The sequence below is a fragment of the Montipora foliosa genome, chromosome 13, assembly GCF_036669935.1.
Source record: "Montipora foliosa isolate CH-2021 chromosome 13, ASM3666993v2, whole genome shotgun sequence".
NCBI classification, from domain to species: Eukaryota; Metazoa; Cnidaria; class Anthozoa; order Scleractinia; family Acroporidae; genus Montipora; species Montipora foliosa.
In genome coordinates this window covers 19,721,214-19,733,713 of record NC_090881.1, presented here as the reverse complement: position 1 = coordinate 19,733,713, position 12,500 = coordinate 19,721,214, and the positions used below count along the sequence as shown (strand labels likewise).

At 36.9% G+C, this 12,500-nt stretch overlaps 1 protein-coding gene across 1 annotated transcript in view; it reads right to left on the bottom strand.

Annotated features, from left to right (window-relative positions):
• Window positions 1–2,260: 2,260 nt before the first annotated feature.
• The window catches only part of LOC137982236 (dynein axonemal heavy chain 6-like), a 10,446-nt gene continuing 206 nt past the window's right edge, over window positions 2,261–12,500 (bottom strand). The window contains exons 1-10 of the mRNA XM_068829312.1: window positions 12,383–12,500; window positions 11,313–11,419; window positions 10,543–10,716; window positions 9,491–9,559; window positions 7,443–7,520; window positions 6,772–6,876; window positions 4,526–4,611; window positions 3,653–3,815; window positions 3,147–3,261; window positions 2,261–2,700 (exon numbers count right to left, since the gene is read on the bottom strand). The exon at window positions 12,383–12,500 is cut by the window's right edge and continues 206 nt beyond it. Of these exons, the coding sequence (XP_068685413.1) occupies window positions 10,626–10,716; window positions 11,313–11,419; window positions 12,383–12,454 (270 nt within the window). The 5' untranslated portion in view covers window positions 12,455–12,500 and the 3' untranslated portion in view covers window positions 2,261–2,700; window positions 3,147–3,261; window positions 3,653–3,815; ... (3 more) ...; window positions 9,491–9,559; window positions 10,543–10,625. The remainder of the gene's footprint in view (window positions 2,701–3,146; window positions 3,262–3,652; window positions 3,816–4,525; window positions 4,612–6,771; window positions 6,877–7,442; window positions 7,521–9,490; window positions 9,560–10,542; window positions 10,717–11,312; window positions 11,420–12,382) is intronic.

Sequence of the window (12,500 nt, the reverse complement as noted above, 5' to 3'; positions counted from 1 at the left end):
CGGGTAGGTACGTCATGTATGGCCATCCATGACGTGTTCCCCCGGTAGGTACGTCATGTATGGCCATCCATGACGTGTTCCCCCGGTAGGTACGTCATGTATGGCCATCCATGACGTGTTCCCCCGGTAGGTACGTCATGTGATCCTTTTTTTCACTAAGAGGTGTGTGTTTACCACTTGTGAAAAAGTAGGGAAAAGCAGATCATAATATCAAAATCGCTTCTATTGTTTTAAAAATGAAAACCACGTTTTTTCTTCCATTTTGTTTTAAGGTTTATCAAGTGAGTCAAATTGGATATTACAGAAGCTGCTACTTTTTGCTGTATGGAATAAATCTTTCACCAAGGATCGAAAAGGCTTGAGTGAACATAGCATACATTAGACCACAGGAAGGTAACAGATTGGGGTGATATTTGTCACTTTCATCACGCACATTCATTGGCTTTCATGCATATTGTCGATTTCATTAAATTTCTTGCATTATTTATTGGACCCTTTCCCTTTTATGCATATTCATTAATTTCTGTCCATTTCACGCATACTCATTTATTCCTGTCCATTTCATGCATAATCATTAATTCCTGTTCATTTCATGCATATTCATTGATTCCTGTCTATTCATCAATTTCATGCATATTCATTTATTCCTGTTCGTTTCATGCATATTCATTAATTCCTGTCGATTTTATGCATATTCATTGTTCCTGTCTATTTCATGCATATTCATTTATTCCTGTCTATTTAGTCATTTATTCCTGTCTATTCATCAATTTCATGCATATGCATTGTTGCTGTCTATTCATGAATTTCATGCATATTTATTAATTCCTGTCCATTTCATGCATATTCATTGATTCCTGTCCATTCATGAATTTCATGCATATTCATTGTTCCTGTCTATTCATCAATTTCATGCATATTCATTTATTCCTGTTCATTTCATGCATATTCATTGATTCCTGTCTATTCATCAATTTCATGCATATTCATTGATTCTTGTCCATTCATCAATTTTATGCATATTCATTTATTCCTAATCATTTCATGCATATTCATTGTTCCTGTCTATTTCATGCATATTCATTTATTCCTGTCGATGTCATGCATATTCATTGTTCCTGTCTATTCATCAATTTCATGCATATTCATTTATTCCTGTTCATCTCATGCATATTCATTTATTCCTGTCTATTCATCAATTTCATGCATATTCATTGATTCCTGTCCATTCATCAATTTCATGCATATTCATTTATTCCTGTTCGTTTCATGCATATTCATTAATTCCTGTCGATTTTATGCATATTCATTGTTCCTGTCTATTTCATGCATATTCATTTATTCCTGTCTATTTATTCATTTATTCCTGTCTATTCATCAATTTCATGTATATTCATTGTTGCTGTCTATTCATGAATTTCATGCATATTTAATAATTTCTGTCCATTTAATGCATATTCATTGATTCCTGTCCATTCATCAATTTCATGCATATCCATTAATTCCTGTCGATTTTATGCATATTCATTTATTCCTGTCGATGTCATGCATATTCATTGATTCCTGTCTATTCATCAATTTCATGCATATTCATTTATTCCTGTTCATTTCATGCATATTCATTGCTTCCTGTCTATTCATCAATTTCATGCATATTCATTTATTCCTGTCTATTCATCAATTTCATGCACATTCATTTCATCCTGTTCATCTCATGCATATTCATTTATTCCTGTCGATCTCATGCATATTCATTGCTTCCTGTCTATTCATCAAATTTCATGCATATTCATTAATTCCAGTTCATGTCATGCATATTCACTTCACAAATTCGAATCATTTCCGATTCTTTTCCTCTTTTGTTTGAGGTGAATGCATATTCATTAATTACTGTTCATTTCATGCATATTCGAATCATTTATGATTCTTTTCCCCTTTTTGTTTGAGGTCAAATAGTTTCAATAGAGCGTTTTCACATGACGTCACCGCAGCCATGTTGGTGTTCCCATCCTCTGGGAATTTAACTCTACTTTTATGCAAATAGTTTCTTTTGTTTCATTAAATTAGCATCCATTCTAGTCATGTGAGTGAAAACGCTCTATATCATCACTTAACCAGAAATATAAATCAATTTTGGAACAAGAGAATTAAACAAGTCCCAAAAGAGAAATGCCATTCCTCATTATTTCGACAGGCCTTTTAAAACTTCATAGGCAGTTTGATCCTCAACAAAAAAATCATACAAGTGTCTGTCTCATTTCTGAAGTTTAGTAACTTTATTCATATAAATGTAAAACGGAAAATAACTTCTCATCGAATGACAAAAATTTCAGACAAATTCATACAGTGTTGTCTTGGAAAGAAAAATGCTTTTATTCTCAAAACACTCGCGCCTTAATACTAAATATTATCGATGAAATCGAGAAAAAAATGACATGCTGGAAACCGTGAATATTGAAAAAAAAAAAAACAAGACAAATAAACCATTAACCTTTCCTTCAACTATCATCAATAACGATAAGTAACATTCTCACAACTAATGAGTTCACTTCACAGGAATGCAGTCTGAATCTACTTTGTTTTCTTTTTTACTGTCGTTTACTCGTTCAGCTGACACAACAGTTGTTCCCTATTCAATCAATAAGTTGGATGGTAGATAAGTTGGTATATAAACAGCAACAAAGAAGTTCGTGGAATGACCTAAGAATGCAAAGGAACATTTTAAAAATTAACCAACTAAATTACTTTAACGTAAACTCTTCATCTAACTGACAATTTTGTTTATTTCTCACTAAAGAAACTGTAAAGATATTACCACCAATAATAAAGGGTTGCGGTAAAAATGTCCGGAAATACGAGCCAGAGATGCACATTGATTTTGATATGTCACTATTACACCTATTCATTCGAATGTTTACTTGACGTTTGCACTTAACTTGAACACGACAATGTCCATCAAAAATATTATCATGTATAAATCTGGAGAGAAGTGCTGAATAAAAGACGAGCTCTCAATTTTGCAAGTAACTTGTTCGATATTTCCTTATGCAGGGGATGTTAATCACCTACGAAGAAATGGGACTTCACAGCCTCCACAACTTAAAAATCAGACCAAGCAAGAATCGGAAGCAAGCTCCTGTGCTTACCAGCTGTGGTGAACAAGACCCCAGCACGAGCAGACATTTTGTACAGTGCGCAAGTGTAAAGCGAGGAATCTGGGATATAGTTCACTCGACGTTCCATATGTAAGATGGGACAATGCTGCAATGTAAAATAGAAAAAGATAAAGTTCCTGGGTTCAAGACCCGTTCTAACCACTCATTGAATTTGTTCCCAGAAGTCCCTGGTTCAACTTCTTGGGCGCACTTGTAAATAGCCAACTGGTTTGTCTCCGGCCAGTTGGGGTTCTTAACAGTTGTTGCTGTTGTGCCTGAGTGGACCAAAGACGACAAATACGAACGAACATGTAAAGAAAAGGACAGCGAAAGAGATCATGCATGTTAGCTATTACTAGGTGTCATAGCAGCTTCTATCGTTTTCAAAATGTAAGTCAGTTTCTTCTTTTTTGTTGCGTTCAAGGTTTTGACACCACGGCACTCACACTGTACATCATGACAGCTGCTATACCACCCAAAAGAAAAACACTACTTACTGCTATAAACATTCATCGAAGAAGAAAGTCTTTGACCCAGGAGCCCAGAGGCTTGAGTGAGGAAAAGGCTACCTTAGACCACGTGGAAGGAACGTGGAAGGAACGTGGCATCAATGCTTTTTATATGGGTCCTGATATCTGGAATAGTTGTGACGTAGTACATCTGCAGAGAACGTTTGTATAAGAACAATGTTGAAAACATGGCACATCACCATTATTCAAAATGATTGTGCCTAAGAAATTTGATAGTGAAAGAAAGCGATTCCAAATTTAATTGCTTTTCTAATACAAACACCTTCTTGGAAGAATTTTACAACAAATTTGGTTGTAGCAAGGTTTAAAATTATCCATGCAAGGAGTGGGGATTCTCTTAAGATGGCTCACTGTTTCGACACGTAAAAGACCTTTTTTAGCTTGTACGTTTCGTTTTCCCAATTCGAACCTCGTGATGTTCTCAAGGGAATTTTCTTTTGTTTTATCATAAGTTATGTGCACATATGCACTTGCGTAAGACAACATTTGAAAGAAACTGTTCTCCAGAAACTGTTCACGTGGTCTGAAATAGGGAAACAAAACGTACAAGCTAAAAAGGTCTATTCCAAGGCAACGTCTCATTGGAACGAAAACCCTACCACACAGTTTCACGCAACGACAATGTTATGGTACCATGCGAGACATTAATAGTTGGTTAGCTAGATGCACTTATTAAGCAATTATTGCTTTTCGTATGGTACCAAAACAAACCTTGTCGTTTTGTGAAACAGTTTTGTACATAGACCATTTTGCTAATACAGTGGCATTTTAAAATCCATTGTTTCAAATTGCCAACATGGGGTTCATTTTTAAGCCTAAAAACTTGGTAAATGTTCTCACCCAAGCTAGCAAATTTGGAACCATCTTCGGACGAGAAGAATCTACTCGTGATCCAAAGCATCAGTACCTCGTCCTCCATATGGGATCTGTGAAAAACAAACAAATAATAAAGATGTGAAAACCCCTGAGTTCCGGTTCGTAACCATGCAAATAATATCTAGCGCTTGGTCTGCTATTACTGAAAAATATCAAATAAAGTTGTAAAACAGTCTTAAAGCTTGTCCAACTTTCTTGACTTCATTTCATACTGCAAACAGTCTCTCACTTTTTTGCCCGTCTCGCAAGGACGTGATCCTCGCGACGTTCTTCACTCACGCACCTTGAGAGGATCGCGTTCTTACTTGACTGTCAAAGAGAACAACAAGGCTGATTGCATTCTCGTGACGCCATGACCTTCTTAAACGTCTTCTCCCTAACAACACATCTACGATATTCAAGAATTCGTTGTCACGCTTGTAGGAGAACTACAGTTATTTTTCTCCCCAAATATAATTCCTAGAAAAAACCGTTTCCCCATCCAAAGCAAAACGAAAATGCAACTGGTAGAAAGAGCACCGAATGTAAAATTTTTCTGGCTGGGTGCACTTTAAGATGGCTCAAATCAGTTACAACAATTTTCATTAAGGGAAAGTCTTATTGGAAGGATTGGCCGTACAACACCGATTCACGTAAAGGAACTGTTATTGTATCATATGAAAAATCAATTGTAGCCAAAAAAGACGTTATAGATTACCATACCAACCAACGAGCCATCCAAATACACTCTTCATTTTGACTTCAAACGCTTACATCGAAAACAAATTCAGTGACTCCGAAGTTTTGTTGCTAGGATTACCAGGTGACGTGACATCCTCTGAGAAGTTCATAAAAATTCTCTGCAGCAGGTTTAGAGCCACCTTAAAATTTTCTAACAGTGAAGGTAGCGCTGAATTTGCTGCAGAGAATTTTTAAACTTTGAACAGAGTTATATCTTAGCTTGGTTATCACTTTCCAGCAATAAAAATTAAGAGTCACCGAGTTTATTTTTGAGATCTAAGCGCTTACAGACAAGAAATAGGGTGTATTTAGATAGCTCTTTTGATGCTATGGTAACCTATTACGTCACGTTTCTAACGTATCTTGTTAAGCAATAGACCTTTTTCGCTTGTACATTTTGTTTTCCCAATACAGATCATGTGATAATACTCAGGAGGTTTGGTCCTTTGTTTTTTTCATTAAAAAGAGTGCATGCAAGCATGAATATGTCTGCATGCACTCTTTTTAATGAACAAAACAAAGGACCAAACCTCCTGAGTATTATCACATGATCACACGATCTGTATTGGGAAAACAAAATGTACAAGCCAAAAATGTCTATTATTTTCATCGTAGTAGCACTTTAACTCTACAACACTGTTTCACTTAATGGCAACGTTATGGTACCTTATGAAACAATAACTGTTTAAGAAGATGCACATATTAATGCTACGTAATGAATTACCTTGGCAACAGAAGAACCATCTAAAAACGCCCTATATTTTGTGTTTAAGCACTTATATCTCAGTAATGAACTCGGTGACCCCCATTTTTTATTGCCGAAAAGTGATTAGCAGGCTAAGACGAAACTCTCTGCAAAGTTAAAAAATTCTCTGGAGTGGATTCAGAGCCACCTTAACCTTTTTTAAATTGTAAACGTGGCTATGAATCTGTTCCAGAAACTTTTTTTCAACTTCGCAGAAAGTTTTATCTTAGCGTGCTAGTCACTCTCCAGCAACAAAAAATGGGGGTCACTGAGTTCCTTTTTGAGATATATGGGTTGAAGAGAAAATGTAGGCTCTTTTTAGATGGTTTTTTTGTTGCCCTGGTAACCCATTACGCTACATTAATGAGTGCATCTTGTTAAGCATCTCCTGGTGTTTCATATGGTATCATAACATTACCATAACGTGAAAAATTTTGGTGGATTCAATTCTTCTAAATAGTACAGTTTGTTGAAAGTGTTACAATGGTTTGAACCTCCTTAAAAGGTGGGTTTCCACGACAGAGCAAAAATGGGACAGAACAGATAAAAAGCGACGATGAATTTTGAAAAGAAACAGCTAAATTTCATGCGTTCCATGAATGAGTCGTCGATGCGTTACCGCGCAGACAGGAACTCACGAATCCATTCCATTCCGTTCTTGCTCCGTGATGTTAAGGCACTTTTATGGTCTCCTCAGTCCTCAAGAATAGTTGCAACTGCCATTTTACAGAACAAACCTATTTACCTGGCCAGTAATAAAGGTACGAGCATCCCAAAGAATCTGTTCTTCTGCTAAGAACATATTTAAATTGTTCAGAGGGCTGTCTCGATCCTAGTCGTTGAACTCGTACTGTATAAATGAACACGAAGGGAACAACAGATTAGTACCAGCATGACGATTGTTGAATGTTAATTGCAAAATTAATTATCATTAATGATGATAATAATAATAATGATAATGATAAGGATAAGGATGTCAACAACAACAATAATAATAATAGTAATAACAACAATAGAAGTTCTCTCTTGTCATGTCCCTTTTTTATTTCTATTCGTGTCGCTGTTTGGGTAACCACTTTGCAATTGTGCCTTGTCTTATAATCTTCCGTACTGAAAGAGGCAAGCATAACCCCTTCCCTGGCCCCATCAAGCACATTTTTGTTCAGAAACAAGCACAAATAACCCAGACGTGATTCATCATTGTTTGGGGGTGAGAAGAAATCGTGATAACACTTAATTAAACAATTTTGTTCGGGATTGGGGGTTACTTTCCAGGTCATTTTGCAGATCAGGCAAAGTAAAGGAAAATTTCAGGCCATTTTGCTGGAAAGTAAGAGGGATGAATCCGTCCCCTTACTGTAACAATATTCTCCGAAACAACACACACCACCAAAAACAAACAAATAGACATCATACCTCTATCGATCCTCCCTTAACAATGATGGGCTTGCTGACTATTTCCTCCTTCAAGCTAGTGAAAGCTGGAAGCGAGTACTAAAGTAAAAAGGTACAATGAAGTTTAGAATAACCAAGAAGCCGATAAAATGTAAAATACAGATGCAGCTTTGGCCACGGATGTCGTACAATCGAGATCAGAGTAATTTTGGCCACTCAGATACAGACAGAGATATTACCCAATTATAGCACAGGAAAGTACTCGTAGGCGTGTAACTGCTAGTTTTGTCTACTTCCAATATACCTAATTCACTTGTACATTTTGTTTTCCCAATGCAGATCTGTCCTCATGTGATCCTTTGTTTTGTTCATTAAAAAGAGTGCATAGATAGATAGATAGATAGATAAATCGTTTATTAAAAGAACAACTCGCAGTCGTGAGACTGAACTACGTGTACAATATAAAACATAAGATAATAAACTAATATACAATAATCTAAATATAAAAATATGCATAAAGCTAATAAACCATTCATTCATTCACAATACAAGGATAGATTAAGCTTCTTCCTTTTGGCAAGTTAATTCAGTATAGTATCTATCAGCATAGCTAAAAATGAAAGAATTTCTGGTACGATTGGTCTTAAGGTTTGGTAACTGAAAACACCTTTTCTTTCTCAACCTACTACTATAGCATACTCAAGCATGAATATGTCTACATGCACTCTTTTTAATGAACAAAACAAAGTACCAAATCTCCTGAGTATCGTCATATGATCTGAATTGGGAAAACAAAATGCACAAGCGATTAAGGTCTATCAGTCCAGGGAAAGGCGCTACGGTAAGGTGTGGGATTGCAGAAAATTAAGTCAGTTTTTAAAGTGCCGCCGTGACCAAAAAATCACTTTTTTTTTTTTGGATTTCAGAACTATGTTAACTAAACACTAAGCGACCAAAGTTTTAAGCCTTGATTTAAAAAAGACACCTGTTTATTTTAAGCTGGGGCCTGTTTCTCGAAAGTCCCGAAACTTTTCCGGCCCTTTTCGGGTGTGATAATTCTCTATGTATCTTATGAACGGAGGGATCTTAAGACACCAAACTTCACAATCATTTTGGTTTTTGTGATTTTGAAAACATGGCAAAAGAACGGCTTCTCAAAACAAGCGAATGGCAGTTTTGTAAATCGCTTCTCAGGCCCAAAAAGTTTACGGTACATTGGAGAAACGGGTCCCAAGGGCCCGTTTCTCGAAAGTCCTGAAAACGTTTCGGGCCCAAAACCATTTGTGAAACTGCCAACGGCTTGTTTTGGAAAGCCGATCTTTTAACATGTTTTCAAGTCAACTAAGAGGAACATGTCTGTGAGGTTTGACGACTTAAATCCTCTCCGTTGTTGAGATACAAAGGGAATTGTGACATCCGAAAATGGCCTTAAAGTTTCAGGACTTTAGCGAAACGGGCCCCTGGATCGAAAAGAAAATGACGTCAAAGACTCACTAGGTTAAGAATGCAATGCGTGTGTACGCCGCAGAATTAATATGAACAGTCAGTCTTAAACGTGAGTAATGGCAGATCGTGACATCCAAAACTAACACTCAAAGGAAACGGCCTTTGGATAAAAGTCAAAGCTCAAACTTTGGCCAGTCAGGTGTTCAGCAAACACACTTTCAAAATCTGAAGAAAAAAAGGAAGTGATTTTTTTATTACAGGGGCACTTTGAAGGAACGAGGCAATCCCGCACATTGGTGGGCGCTTAACTGCGCTGCAGACCGTTTTTAAGCTGCAAGACAGTAAGAGAAAACGCATCTATAAGTTTGCGTTTTCGATAAAAAAGCCAATAAATATTAGAGCGCTTTATTGTTCTTTTATCGCCTTTTGCAATGCGCAAAATCAGTTTGAGATAAATACAAAAAGGTGACGTAAGAATTTGGCATTCTCAGGACGTATTATCAAGAGCCAGAATCAAGTTATTCAATTTTTATAAATATACCCATTTGAAGTATCTAAATTACCATAAGAAAAAAAAGTCTCAAAAATCATTTACGATAAACCGTGGTAAAACTGGCATGTACCTCCAAATCCCAGCAAGTGTGCCACAAGCGTTCATTTAGCCAAGGAATATCAGGCTTAGGAGGACGTTCCTAAAGAACAGGAAGGAGAATGTCATAAAATGATTGAGTAGCTCACATGTAACATCAAGCAACTGATACAAGTATCACTGTTACCCTACCCTAGCTGGTACTAAAGACTGAAGTGATGTCACCCTTCCCCCATCTGAATTACTCCTTTCTACCTTTCCCAGTTGGAGGAAGAAAAGCAACGGATCGTCTCTTATCTTAGGGTGGATCCCCCGAGTTCAAATCCCGCTTTGAACAATGCTCTGAGTGGTCCAGAATTCGAATCCACTATGCTTTGCAAATGGCCAAATGGTTGCCCTTCATTCTCATTCTTTGAAAAGCTACTTTCAAAATATCCATGTAGAAAATGCTATACTCGAAAGTAAAAATTGGGTGCATTGCTAGTTGGAACCAACATAAAATCAACATTGTGCCCTGAAAATCACCACACTATCATTGGGCAGACGTTGTAGGAATAGATAATGATGATGCCGATACTGATGGTGATAATGACAATGAAGGTGATAATGATGATGACGATGATTATAATGGTGATGATGACGATGACGAGCAGGCCCGCGATGAAGACGATAATGATGACGATGGAGACGATGATTATAATGATAATGATGACAATGACAATGATTACGATAATGGTGATGATGACGACAACCACGCCCATGACGAAGACGAAGATGATAATGATGATGATGATGACGACGGTGACGATGATTACGACAACCACGACCATAACGAAGACGATGATTTTTTTTTTGTTATGGAAACGCAGGGAAAATGAATGGCAAATTATGATTGTTCTCAAAAACTGTCCTAGCTGGATTACAATAAACCAACTTGTAAATGATGTGACATTTGAATGTGATTCATTTTGTCTTCACTTATGAACTTGCTTACGGAACCGCAAAACAAAAAGGGTAAATGCTAGTTGTCCCATCAATATCATATTACTTAATTTCCATTTGAAATTCTCCCTTTTGTTTGCATACCTTACTCGAGTTCTCAGCGTGTAATCTCTCGCATGATGTCCCTCAAATTCCTTTAGCCTTTCACCTTATCAAAGCTCCCAATTCTATTCCCCATCTGAGATATCTCCTCTCTGTCGCATTATCTCGCCACAAAGCATGAACATAAACACCAACTTGTCTTTCTCAAACAAGCCCCTGTAATGAAGAACAGTAATATCAAATCGAGGTCTCGTTGACATGTGATTAAAGATCTTTTTTAAAGAAACTTCTAAGTTCTATTTATGGTGCTCTTTTCCCAGTAATATTTAGGTGTGAAAAAAGGAATCAGTCATCCAAGAAATATCAACGTATTTATAAAATCACAGGCCCCAAGCTCAATCCAGCCTATTAAAAGACAAACCAAGTAAGAACTCTTTGAGAATTAGCTTCATTTCCAAGAAGCTGGAGGAAATGGCCTTCTTGAAAAAGCCACATAAAAATTCACGAAAGAAATAAAAACTTTAAAAGTGAAAACAAATAGGCAGAATGTTTCAAGAATTTTTACGACCTTGAAAATAGTTACCAGGGTTTATGCTAGCCTATGTACATCCACCTCCTTCCCTGGTTTTTCCAGGGGAAGAGGTGGATGTATACAGGCAAGGTTACACAATCACGATCCACCTAGATATAAGCGACTAAAAAACACTCAAACCGATTGAAACAAATGCAAAAATATCACAGGGGTGGGGGTAGCTCGAGACAAGCCAAGATACTCAAAATACCCCCTCCTCCCTTTATAGAGCTAAACTTACCGAGCCACGTTGGTGTACAACGAGTTGGTGCAATTCGTGAAAAGGATCTCAAGCTTTTTGTCCAGGCCATCTGTCTTCTCGCTGTTTTCGATGCACGAATTGAACAACTGCCAAAAACCAAGACACGTTTAAGTCAGAAAAAACAACGTTTCTAGTTTTAGCATGATACTCAGAAATGTGACCATTTGAATGACAGCTAATGACCAGCAATTCAGCGAATGCCAGGGACAAAGTCTGACCACGAAAACAGTAGTAGAACAATGCACAGAGTAATAAATAACTAAAAAGCCAAACAAAAAGCTCTTTCTTGATAAGGTACTTGTCTTTCTATAACATAAAATATGCATGATTACAATAACACTCTGATAGGTAAAGAGATTGCTAAATGCTGTGTACTTTAGAGAAGTTATTACTGATTAAGATAAAAGAAGCCAAACGAATAAAGAAAGAAGGGAAGACGATGTCAAGATATAATTATTAGGAAAAAGTATTGTTAGTACTGATCCCTGAGAGAATACACATTTAATGTTTTGAAGCAGAGATTTCTAGTCGTCGATTTGGTGTCAGTAGATGAAATCCTAGTTTGAATATTCAAATGAAAGCAATAAAGCAGTACTTTGCTTTGGTGCTGTTTATTTTATAGTACAAGGCGGTTCTAACTTTTGAGTCTGTGGGTGAAATCTGAAAGTGTGACCATTCAAATGAAAGTTTAACTGGAGAGTACATTCCTGTGTGGTGCTATTATATTATAAAGATAGAGCGGTTTTCAATTGAGTGTCGAAAGTAATTAGATAATTACTTTGGTTTATAATTACTTCACTCAGTGATTGGTTCAAAGTTCTCGCGCCATTTTTTCAACCAATCAGAAGTGAAACCAAAACCAATCGTGGCTCGCGCGTGCACATTTTCCCGCGCTTTGTGCCGGCTACGTGTAATTACTTCGAGTTTTGATTGGTTTGCTGGATTGTCTCCGTCCTTTTTGATTGGCCAAAGTAATTACTTTGGTTTTGGTTTTACGACACTCAATTGAAAATCGCTCTATTGCCCATAGTTCTTAAATTACTTGTTACCTGTTTGAAGTACTTGAGCGAGTACTGATAGCTAGAGTCGACTTCAGCCATGCTCGCTACTACAAAGTACATTGTACATGGAAGATCCTTAAGTGGCAACAGGACGGCACTTTTCACA